The sequence below is a fragment of the Parasteatoda tepidariorum genome, chromosome 7 (assembly GCF_982258835.1).
Source record: "Parasteatoda tepidariorum strain Cologne lab strain chromosome 7, Ptep-v5.0, whole genome shotgun sequence".
NCBI classification, from domain to species: domain Eukaryota; kingdom Metazoa; phylum Arthropoda; class Arachnida; order Araneae; family Theridiidae; genus Parasteatoda; species Parasteatoda tepidariorum.
Window position 1 is genome coordinate 105477703 of NC_141761.1, and position 27703 is coordinate 105505405.

General features: G+C 30.8%; 1 protein-coding gene across 1 annotated transcript in view; it reads left to right on the forward strand.

Moving 5' to 3' along the window:
• Window positions 1–27703, forward strand: part of LOC107437766 (uncharacterized) — a 390895-nt gene that overhangs the window by 344314 nt on the left and 18878 nt on the right. The window contains exons 10-20 of the mRNA XM_016049867.4: window positions 961–1066; window positions 1635–1789; window positions 3282–3365; window positions 5886–5982; window positions 10574–10800; window positions 13758–13865; window positions 16470–16513; window positions 18176–18406; window positions 22349–22458; window positions 23848–24117; window positions 26258–26539. Of these exons, the coding sequence (XP_015905353.3) occupies window positions 961–1066; window positions 1635–1789; window positions 3282–3365; window positions 5886–5982; window positions 10574–10800; window positions 13758–13865; window positions 16470–16513; window positions 18176–18406; window positions 22349–22458; window positions 23848–24117; window positions 26258–26539 (1714 nt within the window). The remainder of the gene's footprint in view (window positions 1–960; window positions 1067–1634; window positions 1790–3281; window positions 3366–5885; window positions 5983–10573; window positions 10801–13757; window positions 13866–16469; window positions 16514–18175; window positions 18407–22348; window positions 22459–23847; window positions 24118–26257; window positions 26540–27703) is intronic.

Below are 27703 nucleotides of genomic sequence, written 5' to 3' on the forward strand. Positions count from 1 at the left end.
ACATCATTCCTAAATGATTAAATTTATAATAACATAGTAAACATAGCTTGGACATATTATTCGTAAATGATTAAGTACGCTTGTCACATTTAATTTAATGAACATATTACTAGTGTAATTGCTTAATTAACCACACAATATTCGTCGTAACGGGAATATTAAGCCTAATTGATCATCTACTCTTGTCTTATTTATTGTAATGAATTTATTATAACCCTGAGTGTTGAACTGCTTGCCCCATATTTGTTGTAATGAATATATGAGGTCTACTTGTTTTAATGTCTTTTTCACATATAATGAACACATTATACACGAAATAGCTTAATAACACGCACCACATTTGTTGTAAAGGATACATTAAGACTGAATAATTAAAAATCCTTGATAGATTTATTTGAATGGAATTATGAATCCTGATTAGAGCTTAATTAAGGACATAGTAAGTTCCTCCATAGTAAGTTCCTGCTGTAAATTCCTAGCTGCTAAGGCTATATTATAATATGAAGGGATCTAAATTGTCTAAAAAGGATTTTTCTTATCTACTTCATCATTCATAATTCAACTAAATTCACTAGCCTCTTTATTCCTTTTTCATTTAAAACCTTGATGCTCTCATTTTTTTTAACTTCATTCTTGACAAGGAATCTAAAAATATACATTAAGGGTCATCATTTCAGAACACTTTCCATGTATTTAAATTAAAAATATTGTCCTTTAAAATGTTGCAGAAAAATTACAAAACATTTATTCAAAACAAATTTTCCAGCGAAAATTCAAGTATTACATTTTATAGAAACATAATTATTAACAATGATAGCAACTAATGGTACTCAAGTCTCTAATTTTTTTCTGGTTTTCTGGTTCATCATACTTACAATTGTTCTTTCAATAAGAACGTGATTTTCAGAGTTAATTACAATAGTTTGGCGGTAGTTTTGAGTTCTAACATATATTTTTCAGGGGTCGCATGCAAGGAGGCGGGGATATCAACTCAGCCTTAGGAATTTTGCCTGATAAGCTGAAGACAGAACTCGCCTTGCACGTCAATCTCAAGACACTTAAAAAAGTAACTTTTGGATTATTTTAGATGTTACAAAAGGCATGTTTATACGATCCAAGTTCTTGGTCGAAGATTGATTGAAATTGATGGAAACTTGTTTTGCTTGAAGCTTGAATCGCGTAAACGATCATCCAAGTTTTTAGTCCAAGTCTTTGGGTGATAGTGGAGTATGTTCTACTTTCCATTTCAGTTTTTCTTGCCTTAACCAGCCAGCTTCTTAAATTTTGTGACGTCAACAAGCAAGCATCAGATTATGTCATTTTGTTGTCGTCCGTTTTCATATATTTTAATCCAAATAAATTAATATGTTAGGGTCTGTTTGTGTTATTATGATTTCATTTGAATTTATTTAGTAACTTTGAATTCATGTAAGTATGATTTTATACTGTGGAATGTAAGCAATGCGCATGCGCAGGTTTTTCATCCGACCCATCAGTAATTTTCAAGAACTTCGATAGTGTCGACGAATCATCCAATTTCTTGGTTCTCGGATTCAAGAACTTGGGCCGTGTTAACAGGCCTTAAAGCAACTTCTTGGTGTTTTCAATTTTTCCATTGCTTTTGAACATTGCAGGTTAGCATATTCCAGGAATGTCAACCTGAATTTTTGCATGACTTAGTTTTGAAAATGCGTGCCTACATCTTTACACCGGGTGACTTAATCTGTAGAAAAGGGGAAGTGGCAAGAGAGATGTTCATCATTGCAGACGGCATTTTAGAAGTCATAAGGTAAGGACTCTAAAACCGTCGCTGTTAACATGAAAAAGTAACATTCATAAAATATTATTTTTTATATATTAGTTTATAATTCTTTTATCGTCGTAGTTTATTTTAAATTTTGTTTATGGTTACATTTTTAAAATGTATTTCTATAAAACTAAATAATTTAAAATCAATGATGATTGAAATAAAATAAGAAAAGTTGTGTGCTACTAAGTCAAATTAATAAAGAAATTATTTGTTTCTGGGGGCCGTAAAAAATTACCAAACTATTATTAACGCCAGTAATGCATACTTAATTTTGGTAATCAGTATTACTACTATTGTTGTAATGGGTTCTTTTTTAATGCGTACTGAATATCCTATTGTAAATATTTAATAAATGCACGGTGGTAACAGGTTTTTGTTGCACCTTAAAGAAAAACACCATAAAAAATTACTTTATTGTGATAAATTTAAACAGTCATGAGACCTAACTAATATAGTTATTCTATATTTCCATGTCGCCTAAATGTCTGTTTTACTCAACTTAATTAAAACGAATTGCCGAAACGAAATGCTACAAAGAGTAGTAATAAAAAGAATTGAAATAGTATGGTGAAATACACAAAAAAAAATTAAATATATCTGTGGCGTAACTACTACTACGATATTTAAACATCAATTCACTATTATATAAGATATGCCAACTCGATTTTATCTTGGGGTGCCTTTTAACAGGTGATGGTTAATATTGTAAGTAACTACTATTCCCACATTGGTGACCTTCGGGCGTGATATGAGCACGCCGACTTCGATGGATGGATTACAGTGAACAGTTAACTTGCTGTTTGTGACTGCGTCGTTGTCCTCCTCGCGCTGTTGCTTCTCAATCTGGATTGCACACAACGGGATCCAGCTCACAGTCAATTGCTAGTAGCTACATAGGAGGGACCACACACACAACCAAGAACTTAACACACCTCTGATGACAATAGCTCGAAAATCGATGAACCTAATATAAGTCTCACCACAAGCTCTCAAAATCCGGTGAACTTAATACAGCTCTCCCGGTCATTCGCAAATATGGCAACTAGTGTTATCCGTTCATCGAATTCTATCCCTGATAAAATTCTGATTGGGGAGCATTGTGGCGTAATTACCACTACAATTTATTAAACATCAATTCACTAGTATATAAGACATGCTAACTTGATTCAGTCTTGAGGTATCTTTTGATAGATGAAGGTTGGTATTATCGATAACTACTGTCCCAACATATTTTTTAGTTTTGTGTATAATTACGTAGTTTAGATTAATATAGATCTAATATTTATTTATTTTTAATATTTATCCCCCCCCTTATTACGAAGAACGGATATTCATCTAGTATACAACAGGGCATATTACTTATAGATAATTATGTTAAAAACGTGTTAAGATTTTACACAAAATGCTGTAACAATGAATATTGCTTAAACAAATTTACTTTTTAATACTAATAAATAAATTTATCGTTTAGTGAAACTGGCAAAGTTTTGACACAAATGAAAGCGGGAGATTTTTTTGGAGAAATTGGAATTTTAAACTTAGACGGATTCAACAGGTAAGTACATCTGCTCTCTTAAAAATAGAATCAATGGTTTAAGGCTAAAATTTTAATATTATCTAAATTAGGAGATTTTTAAGTATAGTTAAATTAATTATAAAATAAAATAGGTTGAGCAATTACAATTATATTAAATTATCATATAATTTTCGAATATATATTTAGGTTTGACCCAAAAAGTATCAGAAAAAGTTCTGGCTTACGCCAGACACCGTTCATTGATTTCTAATGTTCAAAATCTTAATTTCCTTCACATAACACAGTGCTAAAAGTTTTCTTTTTCCGTGTATCGAACTTAAAGCTTGTTGAAAGTTTAAAATAAAACATTAAAATTTACCTCTTTTCATGGAAAAAAGCACATTTGTTGCATTTTTTAAACTTTCTCTATGGCAACAAAATGATCAAATGTTGAAATCGAAATATTTATATAATTCCGAATACATCAGTAACTTTACACAGTCCAGTCTAACTAATGTGACCACCGCGTACTTACGGCATCAATGTGAAATAACCAATCTCAGACGGTAGATGGCAGCACATTCACTTGGAGCGTAAATAAAGGGAGTCCGAGCAAACGCCTAGAAGAAAACCTTAGCACGGATCAATTTAGTAGTCCGACGTAACGAACATAAGCTGCACAGTGGATGTTTGGCTACTATTGTATATTACACTACGTTTGGGCTAGTAGCTGCGCAGTGGTTGTTGATACGAAAGAGGTCATTACGTTTGGACTACTAAATGATCAAATTTCTTGTTTATGGTAACCCGTGCTGAGGCCTTCTCTTTTCTAGGAGGTATTTGTACGAGGGAGTCACAATGCGTCTATCCAAAATCGGCTGCATGGCAAATGTGGTTCACCATAGATGCCAGAAAAGAAAGAATGCTGAGCAGCTGGGTTCAGTCAAATAGACGTGTAACCGTTGATCAACTATTTTCCTCTGAGGAACCAATTGGCTACCAATGGTGTCTCCTCTAGCGTCAGCGAATGTTGCTATGTATAGGCCACTATAGCAGACGCCTGGTTAATCATTCTACGCTGACTATCATTGCTATGAAGGTTGGAATTAGCAAGCCATTACTACAACTGGTTGTCCACTGAGTGATGGCAGGTGGCTTTTTTCGATGAATCCCGTTTTATGCTCTATCGGACAAATCAACGTTGGCGTATAAGACATGTAACGTCGGAAAGCAAACACTCTGCAACTACTGCCGAAAGGGTCCAAACTAAGGGAAGAAGTATTATGGTCTGAAGAGTGTTTTAGCGCAATCGTCACTGTGAAAGGAACGGTGGATGAACACAAATACGCATCTGACCTTGCAGACCACCTCTACCCCGACATGCAAATTGTTTTTCCTTAGGAAAATGTCATGTACCCCCACGACAATGCGACGTGTCATAAAGCTCGTGGGTTATTTCTATCAAAAACTCCTCCAAGAAAGCTAGTTTGCCATAATGCTCGATTTTGAAGTGACCTTGCCATCTGGGTTGGGTTGAAAAATACAAAAGTGCAGAGTAGAACATTGATAGTCGTAAATCCAAAAATAGATCAGCTGTTTGACTCGGTTTTCAAAGTAGCATTTATCAGCGAGAATGACACTAAAATAAAATAAAGAAATTGGCTGCGTAACAATTTTTAAAAACGAGAGAGAGATCTGTGATTATTAAAAATTGCTTATAAAACCACACTTTAAACTTAAAACAACAGCTAATATGATTATTTAAGAAATAAACTAAATAAAACGTCTTTCTTTATGTTACAAAATTGCAAATTTCCTTTATTGTGAAGAACCATTTCTATAAATTAATTCACCCTTTACATTAAAAGACTGAAGTTTGTGAATGTCAACATTTGCTATTAAATGCCGATTTGGCGTAAGTCCAAACCACTTGCCAATTCACTGGCACCGAGAAATATTGGCAATCAACATGGTAAATGTTGAATATGATGTTTTTGTTCAACGTTGTTGTTGAATAAGATATTTTTGTTGATGAGAATGTCTCAATCAACAAAATCAGCTATTGACATAATGATCAGCAATTGACAAATGTCAATGTTTTGCAAGCATTGTTGTCAGAATTGTAAGAAATAATTATCTTCGTTAAATATATCAGACATACGCCTGATCAAACGTTGATATTCACCAGAAAAGCATCACATTTTATTCTACAAATTTCTCAATTTTGGTCCACTGATGTCGCTGTATTCGAAAATGGGATACAATGTTTTTAAAAATGGAAGTGTCTCCAGAAATTTAAATCAGATTTTTTTTTAAGAAAGAAAAGGATAGAAGTAAACGTGTTTGATGTTTTCTAAAAACTATCAACTGATCCCCACTACATCTCACCCTATTCTCTGAAGATGGGTAGGGACTAGTAGCAATCTGGTGTCCCTGTGTTAAGTATTTAACAAGTGTTTTTTTTCTCGATCCATTGAGCATATCTGGGTATATTTGACCGATCCCACGGTCATTCTAATAAAATGAAAATGATGGTGTATTATTCCTGTTTGTTTATAGGCGTACAGCAGACGTTAGGTCTGTTGGATATTCAGAACTTTTCAGCCTTTCTCGAGAAGATATTTTAGCTGCCATGAAAGACTATCCAGAGGCGCAGGTAATTCTTGTACGTTCTTTTAAGTGTTGTTTCTTTTACTTTTTTTAATAATGCATGCAAAAAAAAATTTTTAATTCTTTTCATAATACTACATGTTTTATATACATTTATGTTTTAGCTTTGTTTAAAAGTTATTAAATCAATATATAATTAAACCAATGCAAAAGCTGCCAACTGCCTTCCACACCTGAGGTCCTTAAACAATGCTACGTGGAGCATTTAGTACACCGTTAAGAAGTTCAATGCTCCTCGAAATAGTGGAACAAGTTTGAAATTTAAAAAAAAGACAAGTCACCATTTACTACACTGGTATTAAAATGCGACGTGGAGCATTTAGTACACTATTAAGAAGTTCAAAATGCTCCTCGAAAAAGTAGTGTAGGTGTGAAATTAAAAAGAAAAACAATGAAATGTATTTAAAAAAGGGTTGGCTTTTTGCCGGCAGAAACTGGTTTTTGCCATGCCAGTGCAATGGTTATAACCGGTAAAACCCGGCAAAAACTGGTAGAAACTTAAAAAACGTCTCTATTAGTTCTAGCAATTGCTTAATGACAAGTAAACTGAAAAATGAATTAAGTGAAGAGAATCTTATGCCTGATTATAAAAAAGAAGTGACATATAGATTTAAACAGGCAGTTACTGATTATCATTTGCTATCTTATATGCTGCATCCAAAGTGTTTGAGATTGAAATTATCATGTGCTCAAGAAGAAAGTGCCAGAATTTTACTCGCCAATATTAACCCAGATTTTGTATCTTATGTCATAGCTTTGCAAAACTCAGCGGCCCCATTTCCTGAAATTTATTTTTCCAGTCAAGTTTTGACAACTACCCCAACTGCTACATGGTGGTCCAGTTTTAAAAAATATGCAATAGATGAAAGTTTCACAAATCTTGCTTGTTCCTTGATGGCAATGCCTGCTAGTTCTGCTGGACTTGAGAGAATCTTCTAAAATTTCTCGTTCGTGCATACCAAATTGAGAAATTGTTTAAGTTTAGAAACTGCATCAAAACTTGTCTTTTGTTATAGATTACTGCATGCAGAGTGCAAACAATGTAATATTTGATTTTGAATGGTGATAATTTTGTAAATAAATTGTACTTCGTTTAACATTTAATTGTTTTTTCTATGAATTATCCATTATATGTCAATCTCAGTACTTACTTTTATCTCATTTTCTGTATTTCTGCCTGTTTCTGCCACAAATGTGGCAGAAAAGGGTTTCTGCCATGCCAGTTTTAACCGGTTTCTACCAGTGGTTCTAACCACCTCGGCAGAAACTTGCCAAACTTGATTTTAAGAAATTGAAAATAGGATTAAATATCCTAAAATAATGGTTTTTCGTGCTATTGTTGTGTAACGGAAACGGAATCGAGCATAACGTTCAGGGGGAACATTAAATATATAAAAATCAGTATTTAATGTGTATGTTTTTCGCAGTTATTTGACAAAACAAATTCGGAAATTTCCACTAGCCAAATATTCAGAACTGACTAAGTATTTATGCCACCAGATATTTAGGACTGGCAACTTAGTCTTGTAAAATATTGTGCTAAAAACTACCACACTGCTCCAAAGTTTGCTGTAGGTAAATATTAAAAAGTTAGGGCAGAAAATTCAGACTTTCAGACTCCGGGATAGCCTAGTTTTTTATTTTATAACCGTCGTTGAAGCAGACCCAATTTTGGGTTTACGACTACTAATGTTTAATAGCCTTGTAATTTTGAACCAAACCAGAAAACAAGGAAATTTCTGGATCAGTACCCCCAGAGGTTTGATTTGTTATGGGCACATGGAGGACTTTGAGAATCGACAGACTTAACGAGCATCAGTCACCATTTACTACATAGGGAGTTTTTGGCCCTCAGAGATCAAACCCACGACCTCTTGGGCATATCCCAGGGGTAGCCTGGCTGTCAGGGCACTGAACTCACGTTCGTGAGATGTGGAGCTGGCAGTACCTCTGAGGGTACTGAATTGGAGATTGATCTTTCTCTGGTTCAGGTCAAAATTACGATCTGTGGATGAATGAATGAATTTGTGAATGTTCAGCCTTATAAAACGAGTGTGATGTATGGGTGTGGCAGAAATCAAATTCTTGCCCATAGATGGCGCCACTCGAAAACAAGAACAATCGCATCCCCCCTCTGCCTTAATAGCCTACGACAACAATGAAATATGCGCAAAGAGACTGAAATCACAAAAACAAATTTAATATATATCATCAGACATTACATCATGTCATTTTTACACTTTCTTTTATATGGTTTTGACAACCAAAAAGTTCGTTTAACTACATGTGTAAAAATGTAAAATATCCTTCACATTTTTCATAAAATAGTGACGATTAAAAACTTTATTCTGACTGGTATTGTTAAAACAAAAATTTGTATTTCCTACTTTAGGTTAAAACCAGACATTATGTCTGAACGTCAACCAAATTTAAGTTTAAAAAAAAGACATGTCTGAACGTCAACCAAATTTTGTTAAAACCAGACATTATGTCTGAAACACAACCAAATTCAACAAAAAATTTTGCAGACTTGAACAATTTCGCCTTCTTGTTAAACTTGTATTTGACGAAAGAAAATTTTAAAACATTTTAACTTTAACGGTATTAAAATAATAAAATTACAAATTCTGAAACTGTAATAATTGTTGGTTTGAATTTACTTTTTTCCTGTATGCTGTCTGCAGTGGGATATAATATAAAAATTAAAAATCTTTAAACGGTGAAATCTAATATCTTACAAGCTTAAATGACGAAACAGCAATGCGTCGTTGTGGATATTTTGTCGCTCAATATACTAAATATAGTATTTAATTGCGAGATAAAATTTGATCCAATTTCCAACATCAGTAGGTACTCAAAGCCAAAACAAACTGAGAACCTCTATTCTAGAGTAATGTTCGTGGGAGAACACTTTTTGAAATTAAAAAAAAGGGTTAAATTAAACCATAATATTCAACCTGTTCCAAAGCGTTTTAACGGTGTTATTTGTTAATGTTATAGAATAATATTCACAAAAGAACATTTTGAAGCTGCGGAAAACATTATGATACGGTGATACTAAAATGCAGTTTATCTATTTATGCAGTTTATCTATCTATATCTCTACTTCTTTAAAAAAGAAAAATTTACAATTTATTGAAAGAGTATAATTTTTCATAAATTATTCAAAAAAATCTTAACTGTTAAAATATCGTCGTAAATATCGTAAAAAATTTGCATCATTAAAAGTCTGGTATGTTACATTACCATTACAGTATAAACTGCTTATTTATTTGGTGCTATATATGTGTCATATAAAAAACATGATTATCAAATAATTATCAAAAAAGAGATTTAAAAAAATATATAATGCCTAAAACGGAAACTTAGTAAAAAAAAGTAGGAGGAATTTTATATATATATATATATATATATATATATATATATATATATATATATATATATATATATATATATATATATATATATATATATATATATATATATATATATATATATATATATATATATATATATATATATATATATATATATATATATATATATATATATATATATATATATATATATATATATATATATATATATATATATTTATATATATATATATATAAACACTCCCTTTTGTATATGTTAATCTGGAATCAGGCAATCGAAAATTCGTCCACTTTCTGACTAGCTGGAATGCTCCAATTTCAATTTGAGCTCTGTGTTAAATAACAATACGATATGATATCCAAACGTTTTCCGATTGCTACAAGCAGAATTTATCTACAATTAAAATTCCGACCATTTCAAGACTAGCTGCAGCTCTACAATTTTACTCTAGTTAACTCAAGTAACTCAAGTTAACACCCAAAGTTCGAATGGTTTTCGAGTCGATCGCCAAAACCAATTTTATCGCCAAATTCGAAGTTAACTCGACTAGATTACGCTTACAAGCTTCAACTAGGGCTTAATTTCTGATGACAAGCTTCAATACTTTTCCAACCAGAAGCTATAACCAAATAAAATTTATCATTGTTCCTATCAGCTAAATAGCATATATTGTAACTGCGCCTCTGTTCTTGACAATAATGCAAGTTTCAATGATTTCCTGCTTTCAAATTTTATCGTTAAATCGCCAAAAATAATTTTTGGCACCAGAAATTTCGACCAGCCAAAATGAACATATTTTAACCACAGTTTAGTATCAGATGATAATGCAAGATATTGTTTCTTCACCGTTTCAGGCAAAGTTCATCTTTCTGACTTGCTAGATTGCTAAAATTTCAACTGGACCACTGTGCATGATCCTAATTCTACTGACAATTGTTTCCTAAATGGTGGAAGCAAAATTTTTCACAATTTTATCATTAACCGAAATTTTAATCATTTTCCTTATAACCAATAGAAAGATAACTAATAAGGAAAACACATTAAAATAAAATGAAAATTCGAAAAACTATAAATTTTCGTTTCTAGGTTTTCTTATTTTCCGTATTCTATGAATATAATTAAATCATTTCTATTTCTTTATCTTTCTTTAGTACAATATTTAGACAAAATATTATACTAAATGTTTCTCTTTTTTTCAGGATATACTTCAAACAATGGGCCGTAAACGACTGATGGAAGCTCGCTTGGCGGCTAATATAGGTAGAGCTGGCGCCAACGCTGCAGACCCCAATTTAGCTTCAGGCGGTCAAAATCTAACTGGCGATGAAAAAATCGATCCATTGAAGCCAAAATCTGCCGTTTCTAAGCTGATTAATAAAGATGTTTTGAATCTTAAAAAACTTTTGAGGACAAGATCTACAGCATCGTAAGAGTTTTAATCCTTAAATATTAAATTATCAAATATTATTATGCGTTTATTAAAATTGGTGCGTAGCGTTTTTAAAAAGTGCTTATTTTTGATTTTCGTTTTTTCGTTTTTATTATTGGGAATTTTTAAAAAGTGCTTAATTTTCCCATTTCGAAAATGAGATTTGTTTTCTTTACCATATCGATTTTCACCACGTGTTACGCGAAAGCGTGGTTTTCACATTGTTCTATTCAACGCTTTCACAATTCATTCAACCACAATGCATTTCGGTGTACCGCCGGTCCGTAGCATATGAAAGCGGCAATCATTTTGCATGTTTGATGAAATACGTGCGAGTCTGCATGTGCGTAAACTGAGCTGGGTTCGGTGAGATTCTTGCATTCTCAGGTGCAACTCACCTGCATTTTGTAAGATATTCTCAAATTCAGGCTTCATTTTCCACCCTCTGAAATCAAACCTAAAAATCTCTCGATCTCTTTATGGTGGATAATATAAACAAGAAAAGAGTTCTCTGTCAGAAACTAGTTATTTTATCATGACCTCGTAAAGTCTTTGAAAATTTTGCATTTTGTTAATATATATATATAGTGCTTTAAAATATTTTTAGGTGCTTAAAAAGTGCTTAAAAGGTAATCTTTTTGTTTTAATCTTAAAGATAAAGTTTTTTGTTGAAAGATTTGGCTACGCACCCTGTTAACAAAATAATATTTTTATGGTGTGACAAAAATGAAAATGGATTTTAAAATTGTTTAAAATAAGTAAATGTTGCATGGCTGGCAAGTTAAATTAGTTCATTACATTAGCATTTTTGTGATAAAAACAGGTCATTTTATAAAGTACCTGGTCACGCTACGAAATTTCCAAGATTAGCGACCGAATATTTAGGACCAGCCAGAGTCTCTTAAAAACGAAGTTTAACTATTAAAAAAAAATTATTCCGAAATAAGAAACATTTGAGTCTCCTAAAGTGGGCAAAAATTTATAAGTAATATAAAAATATATAAAAATAAATACAAAAATGTAAAGTTCTGAATGACATTTCATGTCCTGACCTAAAGTAATCCATAGAGTAATTACAATTGAACATTCAATACTACTCAAGTAGGCAAAGTATGAAATTAAATACCAAACGTCACGTAAGTTATGTATTATCTAGATATAACGAAAAATTTCGTTTTCGTAAATTTAAAACTTCCAAGTTGAGAAAATTTAATCACTGTGGTCACATATTTACTATAAAAGAAATTTCCGAATTAAAAAAGATTTAAATCTTTTAAAGTAGGCAAAAATTTACTTTTTTTCTAAACCAAATTTTTTTTAAAGTATAACAATAAGTTCAAGGATGTAAAGCGCAGAATGCAAAGTAACAATAAAAATATTGATGTGAAAATTTTTACATTTGTTAATGAAACTAAAATTTTCGGGGGGATAAATTAAATAATCAATAAATTGGTATTAATCAACTCTAGTAGCAGTATTAACCAACAACATGCACAAAATTGGAAGGCATATATCGACGCATTTAGAAAAAAATTTAAATAATTCCATTTTTTTCCCATCTATTTGCTATTTGTTGTATTTCCCTGTGGCTTAACGATATATTAAATGAATTAAAACACGTATTTAGTAGCCCATTCCTTCAAAATAAGAAAATAACTATATTCAATATCATTTGGGATGATGCTATTGGCTGCAGCCAACTCATAGCCAAAATTTACCACGTAATTTTTCCCTTTAGTGTTATCCCATTCGGGGGTCATAAAATATGTTATCACTGTAAATATATTAAATATTTACAGTGATAACATGTTTTTAGTTTTACAGAATTATTTATTTTTTCAGAAATACTTATTGATTAACTGTTAACAAAATAAACGCGTGGTTTCAAATAACTTTAAAAAATACTTATCGCCTGCCATCAATGATGTTTCCTGAAATAATATAAAAAATAATTAAACGCTGAAGAACATGCATTAAACTCCTGTTTCTATTAAATGGAGTTTTAAGTAATAAAATACAAAGCTATCTTTTTAAAATTTGAAGGAGAAAAAACAGATTCGTCCAAATTTATAACAATCGCTAATGTTAACCCCTTAACAATCGGTTAGTTTTCAAGAAAACGGTCACAAAAGTACCTATTTTTTTTTTGGCTTTTGCATTTGTATTACGTATTTGATTAGTGCTGCAACTAGTTTAAAATAAACTAACTATCTACAATTACCTTAAAAATATCCTGGTACTGACATCAGATGTGTAAAATGAGCAATAAAATGTTTTCCGGGCAAAAGAAATGAATTAGTTTTATTCTTATTGACGCGTTACTACTGAACACTCCAGTCCGTCAATATCACGGGAGTGAGAAATAGCGGTCGAAATCTCACCCCGTCATTTTCACGGGAGCGAGAAGGAAGGGGTTAAAGCAATGAGGAAATTCCACTTTTTCAAACAACTTTTTCAATTTTTCGAACTTTGTTACCGAAAGATCTCATCGAAACTTTTGAAAGATAGGGGGCCAAATTTCAAGACGATGAACAAAGACGGAGAGATGAACTTTTCATTTTATTATTAAGGAAGTTAAATGCATGTGTAGTATGCATTTCAAAAGATTTTCAGTTTTCTGTTTTTACACAAGAGAAATTGCAATTTAAGCCCATATTTGGAGATTTGAAAGTTAAACCTAAAATACTAGCTAACATTTTCGTAAATCTGTGATCACATTGAGAATTTCTTATCTTCATTACTCAAAAAAAAAAAAAAAAAAAAAAAAAAAAAAAAAAAAAAAAAAACGTAATACTTTCGTAATCTAACGTTCGTAACTGAAAATACTTTTCATGTTTAAGTTCATAAGATTCTATGCACTTGTTTCAAATTAGAAGGGTATTTTTTATTATTTTTATTATGAAAGCATAGTTAAACTGATATCGAATAAAAACTCTCTATAAAATTTTGTACAGGGGAACAACAACAGAAGCTGATACAATTGAGATGAAGCAAATGCAGTCATGCGATGATGACGGATCTCCTAACAAAAGAAGAAACGTTTCTTTCCAAAAACTAATCAAGTATGTCAATCAATTTAATCAAGTATGTCAATCAATTAAGTCAAGTATGTTAATCAAGTATGTCAATCAATTAAGTCAAGTATGTTAATCAAATATGTCAATCAATTAAGTCAAGTATGTTAATCAAGTATGTCAATCAATAAAAACTCAAAATGCTTGTGAATCTCAATAAGGTAGTTATAAGTCCTTTGGTTGTCCTAGCCTTAAGTCCTTTAGTTGTCGGAGCTATAAGTCCTTTGGTTGGTTGCGGTTTGGATAGAAGTTTACCAACTACATGCTCTGACCAGGGTCAAAATTACGTGCCATTCCTGTCATGACTGTTAAAAAAAAAATGGGCTGTACTCCGTTGTAAGTTAAGAAGAGACCATTGAGGTATAAGGTTTAACTAATCATTAATTAACAATCTACAGTTCTGTTTTATTTAGTTTCCAAATTACACAAATATGCTTTTAAAAAAATTTAAAACTTTTAAAAGTTAAACATATGTCAGACAGCAATTAATTCGAGCTATCTCTTACGATAAATATCACAGACATATTAAAAAGGTTAAGGTTTCGAGGTCTTACTGGAATCCTAGATTTGCCTACTTATTTCGATAAATAAGGAGAGAATTCTTTCTTGAAAGAAAAAAAACTATATGACGTTGCAAGAGCATTTGGATTTAATTGGACTGCCTAAAATGACGCCTCCTATGCTGACACGCTCTTATCAAATCGAATGTGAAATAAGAAATTTTCACTTTTATTTCATTTTATTCTTTCATCAGTCTCTTTAAATGCGAATAGAAGGTCGTTACGATTTTTAGATATAATTTTTATTAACTCTTATTACTTTTTATTTGATTATTCAATAAGTTTTATTTCCCTCATTTTACACAATGTAAGAAACAAGCAAAAAGAAGACTGTAAAACATTGCTTCAAGAGTCGGCGATGTTAAAATACGTTCGCGCTGGAAGCTTGGCATCCATTTGGCGTATACTTTGATGCTAACAGGCTCTCTCCATAGGAATAATTGTTTTTTCTTAACTGGCAAGAGGGGTAGGTGCTTGACCATGGTTGGGTATGTATTATGTGCTCTTATTTTACAAGGATTTCATAACGCCTGTAAATTTACATTTGATTTTTTTTTTCTTATAATATAAATCAGGAGTGGTCAAATCGTGCTGTATTGTGCGGTCACCTTATCATGACACATCAATCAGTTCTGACAAAAAAAGAAATCACTATTTTTTTCATAAACTTCATTTTTACACTTTATTGTTTTTCATACATCATTACATAACCACAAATTTTACCAACCAAGGGTATCTTGAAAAAAAAAGGATCTTTAGACAAAAGTAGTTTATAAAAAATATTTATCTATTATGTACTATTTTTTAAGTAAATAGCTGAACACCATAATGAAATGTTTTCACAAAATTAGTGACGGAAATAAATGAAAATAAAAGAATGAATAAATCAATGAATTATCTTATCAACGAATATGTGAATCATTGCACGTAAGAATGGCAGAATCAGCAAATGAATTAATTATTGTTGTTTAGAGTTAATCGAGTCAGCAATGTGAGTTAATAAATAAAGCAAATAATCAAAAGAATCAGTGATTTTTCGACCTACTGACCCGCTCTTACATTAATTCGCTGTTTTATTGATTCTTTGACTTGCTCATTTATAAATGCATTGATTCACTGATATATTGATTTGTTGGGACTCCCAAAATATGGTTTAATTAGATTCATAAGATTATGTCTTACTTTTTAAAGGGAAAATCATTCAAAAACAACAAAATTATTTGGAAAAGATTCAATGTGAGAACAGTAATTTTTTTTAATTTTTTTGCAGAATTTTATTGTTTTCATATCTGTTCTTCGTCTAGTATATCATTTTTCTTACGTTAAACAACAGTCTAAAAATTCTTTCCGGTACTTGCTATAATTTTCATTTAACACTATAAAGACTGAAACTTAGTATATACCTATATTGCCCAAAAGCCGTCAAAATGAAACATTGTGAAAGAATAACTAATGTGTGAAGAAATTTTTTTAATTAGTTTTTAATATTTTTTATATTATTTACAATTATATAACAAGTTATCAGTAAATATTAACAAAAAAAATTTACTTCGCTTGGAAAAAAATAATTTATGCATTATTATTTGTACATTTTTTGTAAATGAAAAAGCAGTCAAAATGACTTCCTTGGGCAATCTAGTGTTAAGTAGTATTAATTTAACGTTTGATATTTCAAGAAGCAAATAATTTAATTGTATTTTATTTTAATCTATAAAAAATGTTTTGGTATTAATTATAAAAAAATAAAACTTTGATATAACTCAATGTTATTCTATGACCTATAAAAAAATATTTAGGTATTATTCGTAAAGAAATAAAAACTTTGATGTAACTCAATGTTATTATTTATTCTTAGACGACTCAAAGACGCAATCTTTTAATCAACAAAACTTTCTTAGACTGTTTTAATAAAACATGTTTACCGAAACATTAAGTTGAACTGAGTATGTTATTTCTGATTTACTTCATTTATCAATGAGCAATCAACATTAAAAATCTATTTTTTAATGCTTGATATTTATTTTTCTTGTAGAAAGATTCAATTTAAAAGAGAGGACTCAACATCAAGTGTTAAAAGTAAGTGTTTAAGAATTTAAATTAATGAAAGAGTAATTTAAATAATTCATTGTATTTTGCAACATCCATCTAAATGAAAAAAAACCATAAAAGTGTAATGAATAACTGTAATGAAAATTTGTCAATTTGTGTAATGTGAAAGTGTGTATTAAAGTGTGAAAGTGTGTAATTTTGTAATAAAATGTGAAAGTGTGTAGTAAAAGTGTGTAATTTGCGTGTAATGTGAAAGTGTGTAATTTTCATTACACTTTGTCACCATTTCGGAAAATTTTTTACTATTATTAAAAAAGAAAATAATTTCGCCTCTTCTGAAAATATTTGTAGTTTTCGAATTATTGAGAGCAAAAAGATTCGTTTTTATGCTTTCTCCTACCATTTCAAACGTGATATAAAATTACATCCACATGATTTAAAATCACACATCGCGATTCCTATATACGCGATTTAAGATCGCGCATCGTGTTTTGTGTTTTTACGATTTTATATCAAATATCACGTTTCGCATTTGCGTGATTTAAAACCACTATTATAATTCTTATTCAAGTGACTTAAAAATTATACATCGAAATTCGTACTCACGCTATTTTGAAATGAAACATTTAGATTCGTATACACGCGATTTCAATATCAAAAATCGAAATTTGACTCGATTTTAAAATCAAACATAATTTCGTATTCACATGATTTTAAAATCAAATATCGAGATTTGTATCCACACAATTTAAATAAATAAAACCTCGCATCAATTTTTTTATGAAAACGTTGATAACTTTTTGTGGATAAATTTTTCTTGCATATTGTAGTATGTCTACCACTACAAAAATACAATACTAATTCACTAATTTATAAGACATGTTTACTCAATTCTATGGAGTACCTTTTCATCCCACACCAACAGTACCTCCTCCCACATTGGTAACCTTTGGGCGAGATGTGATCACGCCTACCTTGACAGAAACTCCCACTTCGATGGATGGTACCCATTGAACAGTTGACTTGCTACTTCCTGGCACTGTTGCTACTCAGTCACAGTCACACACAACGTATACACTCGAGTGCTAATGGCAAAACAGGAGTGACCGTGAACTTAATACATCTCCAACGATCAGAGTTCTAAAGTATGGGGATCTTAATACAGTTCTCACAAAACAGCAATGAATCAACTGGTAGTATCCATTCATAGAATTCTATCACTGATATTATTCTGGAGGGGGAGTACTGTAGTGAGTCTTCAACACAGTACTCCCCACACATGCACTTTTTACTTGCTTAAGGTATTTCAAGTATTTTTTCAATTAATTTAAAAGTGTTTTTGCACTTAGTATTTTTGGATTTCAGTTTTTTTTATTTTTTAAACCCAATTCATCCCTGTGGTATGAATCAATATAGAGTTCTGTTAAAGTATAAACATTTTTTTAAAAATCAGTGACTCTGTGGTATGAATCAATGACAGTGAAAAAAATCAGTGAAACTCAGTGAATCAGTAAATTTTGCCAAATTGAGGTGGTGGCTGAAAGATTAAAGTTAGTACTTACAGGAATTAATCAATGCGTGCATAAAAAATTTTAATTGAGATTTTTTGCTCGCAGAAATTTTCTTTTCATTTTATCTCTGCATATATTCCAATCAATAAGCATTGAGAAATGTTTTCATTTTTTTAAGGTCTTGCAGATAAATTGTCAGCATTTCGATCCAAACCTGAAAAGAGTGTTGTTGAAACATCCTCTGCTTCAACAGAAGATAGTGGTGATTCCTCGACTCCATTAAATAAAAGTTTACCACTCCTTCAAAGAGTCCGTCTTCTGGGTGCACAAGAAAAGAAATCAGAATTGTTGGGCTCTTTAAACGTAACAAGCAAAAGTCCACCTTACACCACATCTAAGTTATCAGAATGTAAGCTCAGTAGAAAGAATGTATTTTAATTTACTTTCATACAATATTATATTTATTTATGTGAATTAGATAGAACTGAAAAAAGCGTGACACTTGTTCTATTATCAGTTTATGTATACCATGTATACTAAAATTACTTTTGTATACAATGCCTGACGTTTTTAGGGAACATATAAAATATAAGTCATACGATAAATATTATTTAATTTATCTAGGCATTGGTGCATAATACTGCTAAAGTGCAGAAATCAGTTATTCTACAGATTACATGGTTAATGTGCAAATTAAGTCGGATGACCCGTTAAAGTACTGGAAATTGACTAAGGTGTTTTGAAAATCACCTAGATATTCTGCACGTTATCTACTTAGGCTTATGTTAACGTGAAAATAAGATCTTTGCTGGAGCAATAGCAACTATTTTGCAAACTTTAATTAACATAATGTTATGTGCGCTTAAGTTGAAATTAACATATCATTTATTTATTTAAGAATGAATGATATGTTAATTATTAATGAAATTAACATATCATTTATCATTTATTTATTATCCATCTAAAAATTCAAGTTACTATAGTTCAACAACCAACACATTATAAGATAGAATAAATCATAAATCACTTTAAAAACAAAAATCAAACAACTTAAGATATTATCGCAATGAAGAAAATCCACATAATGACTTTATGCAACGTAGACTTGAGTGACTAACAACGTGAATAAAGCACAAATAAAATTCAGAAATGGATATATTGTTTAGTTACTATAGTATAAATAGGACAAGAAAACCTTCCTCGGCGTCTAAACACTAAAACCTGGGACACCAAATACTTCCAACTAGAGAACTTAAACATTAGTATGTCCATAACTAAATTGGTGTTTAAACTGAGGAATTTTCCTGTCCAGAGAATCGAAACTAAATGTCTATTTCAGAACTTGATTTGTGCTTTATTCGCGCTGTTTTTCACTTTAGATAATGTTATTCATCCATTTTTTCAATATCTAAAGAATCGAATCAATAAATACAAGCCAACAATATGCAAATAAATTGATAAGGTGAGAATAACAAACTTGGAGTTTAAACTGAGGAATTTTCCTGTCCAGAGAATCGAAACTATATGTCTATTTCAGAACTTGATTTGTGCTTTATTCGCGCTGTTTTTCACTTTAGATAATGTTATTCATCCATTTTTTCAATATCTAAAGAATCGAATCAATAAATACAAGCCAACAATATGCAAATAAATTGATAAGGTGAGAATAACAAACTTGGAGTTTAAACTGAGGAATTTTCCTGTCCAGAGAATCGAAACTATATGTCTATTTCAGAACTTGATTTGTGCTTTATTCGCGCTGTTTTTCACTTTAGATAATGTTATTCATCCATTTTTTCAATATCTAAAGAATCGAATCAATAAATACAAGCCAACAATATGCAAATAAATTGATAAGGTGAAAATAACAAACTTGGAGTTTAAACAGAGGAATTTTCCTGTCCAGAGAATCGAAACTATATGTCTATTTCAGAACTTGATTTGTGCTTTATTCGCGCTGTTTTTCACTTTAGATAATGTTATTCATCCATTTTTTCAATATCTAAAGAATCGAATCAATAAATACAAGCCAACAATATGCAAATAAATTGATAAGGTGAGAATAACAAACTTGGAGTTTAAACTGAGGAATTTTCCTGTCCAGAGAATCGAAACTATATGTCTATTTCAGAACTTGATTTGTGCTTTATTCGCGCTGTTTTTCACTTTAGATAATGTTATTCATCCATTTTTTCAATATCTAAAGAATCGAATCAATAAATACAAGCCAACAATATGCAAATAAATTGATAAGGTGAGAATAACAAACTTGGAGTTTAAACTGAGGAATTTTCCTGTCCAGAGAATCGAAACTATATGTCTATTTCAGAACTTGATTTGTGCTTTATTCGCGCTGTTTTTCACTTTAGATAATGTTATTCATCCATTTTTTCAATATCTAAAGAATCGAATCAATAAATACAAGCCAACAATATGCAAATAAATTGATAAGGTGAGAATAACAAACTTGGAGTTTAAACTGAGGAATTTTCCTGTCCAGAGAATCGAAACTATATGTCTATTTCAGAACTTGATTTGTGCTTTATTCGCGTTGTTTTTCACTTTAGATAATGTTATTCATAAATTTTTTCAATATCTAAAGAATCGAGGCAATAAATACAAGTCAACAATATGCAAATTAATTGATAAGGTGAGAATAACAAACTTTAACGATATGGAAACCGTTAATGCACTTTATCTTGGTCAATTGCTGAAAGCACTTGATAACACACTTTAATGGATTACTTTACGTAGTCTGCAGATTAGCCTGGTAAAGTGCATATTAACCGTTTTTTAACTTTAGTGGTAGCATAATCAATGGTCGGAAGTAGCGCACTACAAGTAGTGAAACCATTGTAGGCGCTACTTATTTCGCAGTTTGTAGTGCAGTGCGCTACTTTTTTTTAAAAAAAAGTAAGATAGTGTGATACAAAAAAACAGTAATTTGCTGCGATTTTTCTAGCTACTACTTCTTTAAATTAGTTTAGAATTGTAACGCGGCTCTAAGGCAACTAATTTTTCAAATTTGATGTATCTTCGAGGGTCCGTTAATGGAAAATGGCCCTATAACTGCAGCTGAGCGTTAATAGAAATTACGTATTTAAAATCAAGTATAACTAATACATAGACTAACCATTACGAATAATTCCTAATTATTCCCTTATATTTAGTGTAAGCCAATTTCTTATTCAAAACCATTTTGAACGCAGACGTAAATTAAGTTCGCCAGCAAAGTTCGTCTCCTTAACACTAGGTTTACGGACGTTTCTTATATACCTATCTCTACGAACACGCGTCAATTTGACGTATGAAAGAATACATATAATTGTGATTCTTAATTTAATAAATTCAATTTAGTAGATTTTTATCCTACAATCCTTCCTTCCTTCCTTATCCTTCAATTTAGTAGATTTTTATTTTTAGAAATAGTGGACATATTTCTAAATATTTCATAGGCTTATATAATTAACCACTTTATATTTTCAAAATTTACTTAGTTGTTATTTACCATTTTTATAATAATTTTGGAATGTCAGGAGCAGTTGGTATCTCTGCACTTAACCAATATAATTGTATACTACAAGAAGAAAAAGAAGATATGAGATATATATTTATGAAATATTCTGGTATTTTACGTTTCAATATCGAACTAAGCAACTGAAACCTTCAAACTCTGACATAAATTGACATTCTGCGTTTCTTCCTTCTATTATTGCTTATCGGCAACAGTTGTTTATCGCTTGTTTTATTTGAGATAACGATATCGGATAACGAATCGAAGTATTGCCGGTACATTCCTATTTATTATTGATGTGATAATTGCTTGTTTTCTCAAAATTTAGTCTAAATTATGATCGCGTCAAATTGACGCATATCCGTAGAGATAGGTATACCACATAGAGAATTTAAATATTTCAACGCTTTTGAAAAAAATAGCCTTCAATATATATTTACTTCGATCAATGGTTAAAAGTCATTATAAGAGATAAAATAAAAATTCAAATGGGTTTTATAATTTTCCTTACAAAACTCGAAATGCGTCAAAATGACCCGTCCCGTAAACCTAGTGTTAAAGAAGTGAAGTAGACACTAAATTCAAAAGCTGTGTTTGTAGTCACTACATTTAAAAAAAGTAGTTGTAGTTGTAGTAAACTACAAAATAATGTAGTTTTTCCGACCACTGAGCATAATTATGCAATGACTAGTCAATATGAAAAATGCTTTATTATTTCTTACATTACCAGCAGCTTTTCAGTATTGTACACAGAATCATATTTCCCTCATAACTGGTAACATATGCATGAAGAAATTATTTTTGATCTGTAAATAATACCATTTCATTTCTTAACAGTTCCGTTTGAGAAAAAAGAATCAAATGACAAAGGCAACAAACAGCCTTCGCCGAAATTCGGAAGATTTGATAAAAATGCTCAACTACACATTCCAAAGGAAGATATTCAGGTAGGACATTGATTTGATTTTTCATCTAAATAAACATTCTAAACGATTAAATAATAGGGAGATTTTGCACTTTAAAGTTAGCTTCCATACGCTCTCGTACCTAAGATTGGAGCAACTGCGCATGCTGACGTTTGCTTTAGATGCTATCTTTACGTTACGTTGACGTGATTTACACTATAAAGACAAAGCTACAAGCACGATGTTTATAGCTGATAAACGTTGTTTTCTGTTTAAGCCTACTTTCGAACTAATAAAGCATGGACATGGAATGCGAATTTCAAGAAATGTATTGATGAAATTTAGAAATGAATCGATTAATCTTACAACAATCGGTTCATTCAATAAAAAATAATTATATTGGTTTCTGTTTAATATTATGGTTGTCTAATTGCACTAGTTCCATTAGAAACAGATATATTTTCGCTATTTTAAAATTAAAAATTATATTTATTTTAATTATATTAACTTAGTTAAAAAACGTTAAATAATCAATAGAAGCTCAATAATATTTCTTTAAATGTTAATAATGATATTAATAAAAATAAGCTGCATTCTTTATCGCTGAATTCATCAAAATCTATAATTTCACATTCTTAAATTTAAAAAAAAATGCTTTTCACATTCATAATAAATTTTAAAGGGCACCAAAAAAAACTACAGTAAGCCTTCTTCTCTCAAAAAATATCATCAGTGGTAGACGGATCACGGGATAGAGTCCTCTTGCCGTCAGGAGAATTGTGTAAGGTTTTCGTGGTTTTTCTCTCCACGTAAAGCAAATGTGGGTTAGTTCCATCAAAAAGTCCTTCACGAAGGCAAATTTCTCCCAGTACTTGATCCAGGAGTTCCCTTGTCTTCTGCATTGTGATCAAAATTACAAGGGTACGGAGTCGTAAACTGAAAATTCGGTCGATTGTTCAACGACAGTTATAATATAAAATAAAAAAGTAAGCTTTCTTATATTAACTGTCAAAATGGGAAATATACTTAAATGTGAAATTAGCTGTGAAAAAATACAATTGAGTTCTATGTTGAGGGGGAAAAAACAAATTATTTTCTGAACAACTCAAGAACTTTTATATTTTTCAATATAAAATGTTGCGAACAAATTCATGAAAGAAACTGTTATAATCCACTACAATATAAAGTTTAAAAAAATCTCTTTTTTTTTTTCAAATAATAATACGAAACGCACATATCAAATAAACCACTTTTAAATCGGCGAAGAAAGAAATTAAAATTAAGGAATCCCGTAAATAATGTTTCAATCTACAATTATAGCAGGAGGATATTATCTGAGCCATGAATAAAACAGAAGCAGCCAACTCGTGTCAAAACTTACTTCGTTTTTATGTGTAAACTTAATAGGTAATCTTTTATCTTTATTTTCAGCCGACGTCCCCAAAATCAAGGAGTAATCCCTTGTCTTCTATCTTAACATCCGCCTTATCAATAGGGGCAACGTCCCCGAGGTCCTCTAAGAAGTTATCGCCCAAAAAGGATAGTGCGGAGAGTAAAAAGCCTCCCTTAAGTCCGAAAAGCAGCAGACTGCCCGATGGCTCATCATCAGAAATACCTCTTTTGAAGAAAGTACTTCTACGGAAAGTAATGGACGATAAAAAACAAGATGGGCAACGGAATTTATCACCGACAGAACATCAAGTAATACTTTTGATTTCATTAATTATTTAATAAAAGAATCTTATTAATAAACTGAATGAATCAGAAAATTGTAAGATACTATTACATCACTGGATACGAGCTTTTTATCTGGAGGTGGGGGGTAAGATGGTCAGCGGAATTTATCACCGAGAGAGCATCAAGTAATACTTTTTCATTAATTATTTAATAAAGGAGTCTAACTTGTAAATTGAATAAATCATAAAATTGTAAAATACTATTACGTCATTGGAAACAAGTTTTTTTCTGGGGGGGGGGTTACGATGATTATTTATTAACTCTCGCATGTTGCTGGAAATAATAATATCAATCTCTAAAAAATACTATTACAATATTAGAAAGGTTTTTTTTTAGAGGGACAGCAATAATTATTCGCCAATCCTCTTGTTTTAATAGAAATTACAATATACTGAAAAATAACTACGAAAATGATTAATTATGAAATGAAAAATTATTAAAAATAATTATGAAATAAAAAATTATTGAAAATAATTATGAAATGAAGAATTATTAAAAAATAATAACTTTAGGAAAAATTTCGGGATGATCAAGATCAGTATTTATTAACCCATTTCTAACATTAGGAATAATAATGTTTATTACGGAAAATTACAATTTACACATTATAAGGATTTTCTTTGTGGGGAGGTATAATAATTATTTATTTGACGTCCGTGTATTAATAGAAATAGCTATGTAAATCACTGATAATAATACGCTTTTAGAAGGCTGTTTGGCTTATTTTTAGGGGAGGGGAAGCACAGTAGTGGCATTAGGAGGTTAAGGGGGATTACAGTATTGATAGAAATTAAAATATTATTCAGTGAAAAATACAATTACGACATTTGAAAAGCATTGGAAGCAATCCAAAAACAATAGTTATGATTTAGCCTACTCTCTGGTAATCACGAAATGTGCCACAGTCCTAACTGAAAGCAACATTACTGTTCTTTCCTTAAGAGCTTATCTCATGATGGCCAGATAGTACACATAATATAAACAAATACAGTATTGAGCCGATTATCCGGATCAATCGGGATCAAAGCCGAGAGACAAAACAAGCCATTTTTCGACCCATTTTCGATATTAATGAGCACTTTTGTATTTTTTTTTTCTTTTTTCAAGAAGAAGAAAAGGTGGGAAAAATTGAACGATTTTTCGGATAATTGAATGATCCTGTAAATTAGCAGTCGGTGCCCTACGTATTAAAACAATGGACTTGTGCGTTGCAAGATTTAGCACTTAAAATTTCTTTTCTTAACTTCATTTTTCAGGAAAATTTAGAAAATTGTGTGTTGTGCTTAAGGAAAGAGCGTGCTTTGGCAATTTTAAAAACGATACCGTATTTGAAGCTGTAAAAATAGCTATTGGTTGAAACAAAACTATATGCTTTTTGAGAGCTTTGAGTTAACGCAAAAACAGCCAATAAAAGATTTGCGATAAATTAGCAATATAGGAACTTAGTTTCTAGTTTTTTTAAATATATCATTCGCACAAATATCTTCAAATGATGGTATTTTAAATACTATAAAACATTTAAATTATCTCTGTTGTTCATTAATATATATGTTAACTAAATATTAACTTAAATATTTTAAAAAGTCTAAAACGTTTTCAAAAATTGCCTACGTTGGTGAGAATTTTTACTGAAATGAAAATTATTGAAATCTATATAATCGTATTTTTGCACATTTTTATGAGCCCAAATAAGGCAAAGTTGGAATAATTTTTTAAATATTAAAAAATTAGATCGAAAAAACGTCATTTAAAAAAAAAATAACTATGGCTTTTCTTCATATGGACGTTTTGTGTGATTTTCAGAATTAGCAATAGAAGGAGTTGGCTTAATGATAGTAAAACTTAACAGGAATGAATAACTGTTGCACACCCACAACAGTTATAAAATCATATTAATTGTCCAAATCTCATTATTTCATAATATGAAGCCTTCGAAAAAACAGCCTAACACTGTTAATCTTGGATCTTAATGCATTAAAAATGCGATTAAGAAAGTTTCAGATGTACTTTTTTCCTTCATAAATTTAGTTTCCTCAATGCAATTGTCAAGTCCCAAGTGTCAAATTTTAAACATTGAAATTCACTTCACAATTTCATCTTTCAGGAAAATTTAGAAAACCACGGGACGCACTTCGTGTTTGAAGACCACAGCACCGAAAGTGGCGACATCACATCAGAGGACACATCGAACCGAGTTTATTTAGAACAATTCTCACGTACCTTGGGATTTCAAATGAGTGAAGATGTAACGCCATCTCTGAAGCAGCCTCAACCAAGGCAACGCCTGAATGCCTCCTCCATTACACCATCCCCCTCAAAAGAAAATATCAATCCTGAAAACGCAATGACGAACGGAAATCCAGAAAATAAAGAAGAAAACAAAATAGTTGAGTACATAGTTTTAACCCCTCTATGGCACAATTCTTTGGACTGTAATGGAATTTTTATGTAAATTATCCTCATAAATTTTAGGATTATCGGAATGGTACTTACTCGCTTCACAGATTTTTTTTTTTTTTTTTTTGTGTATACAATTGGGCAATCGGGAAACACAGTTTCTGTTTGTTCGTTTTCTTTTTTTATTTATTCATTTTTATGGGTGGAAAAGGACAATACATCGAACTTTTTCTTCATTTCTTCGACATGTTATGGTGCGTAAAACAATGTATTAAAATTATTTTTCAGAAAGGAAGAATAAAAAGTCAATAAATAGGGAGAACATTTTTAAACTTCAATTTTCTTTTTAAGGAAATCAATTTTTCCCGTATTTTTTTTTATTCAATCGAGGCATCAGAAACAGTTTATAGCATTTTCATTATATTTGTATCAGATCATAATCATATTCTCAACTGACAATGTAAAGTACTGTTTCTCCTTTTAAATTTCATACAATTTTTTCTAATTTCGCGTTTTTCAGGAAATCGTTTATTGCTTTCTCTCTTGTTTGATTTCTTTTTTATTAGAAATTTCAGTTACTTTACATTTCGGCATTATTTATTACATTGTGAACAGTCATGTTCTTTACAATATAATATAGGAATCGGTTTTTTTTAATCTATATTTTTAAATTTCATTCTAATTCAGAAGCTTCAAGCGCATTTCCTGGACACAATATTTTTCATTCGAAACTTATTTAATTAATTAATATATAATTTATTACGATTCTATTATATTTTTATGAGATTATAAGCAATCAAAAGTTTGGCCGTGTAACATAGATTACTTTTTTGTGCCTCTATTTTTACATTTTATGCGAATTTAAAAACTTCAATTTCGTTTTTCAGGAAATCATTTTTTTCCAACTTATTTCTACAAATGTAGAACAACTGTCTGATAAATAATTCCAAAAAACTAAATCAAAGATGGTATAAAACTTCATTTGCTTAAAAAACATATGAAGTTGGTGGTTAAAGTCGAAGTAGTTAAAGCTTCGAACACTCAAAAAATAAGGCATTCTCAAGGCTTGGCATTGAAGCTCTGAAATCTTGTTTCATTCATATGAATTCCGATTCCCTTGTTAGCGACATGAATTCCTCGCCACATCTTCATA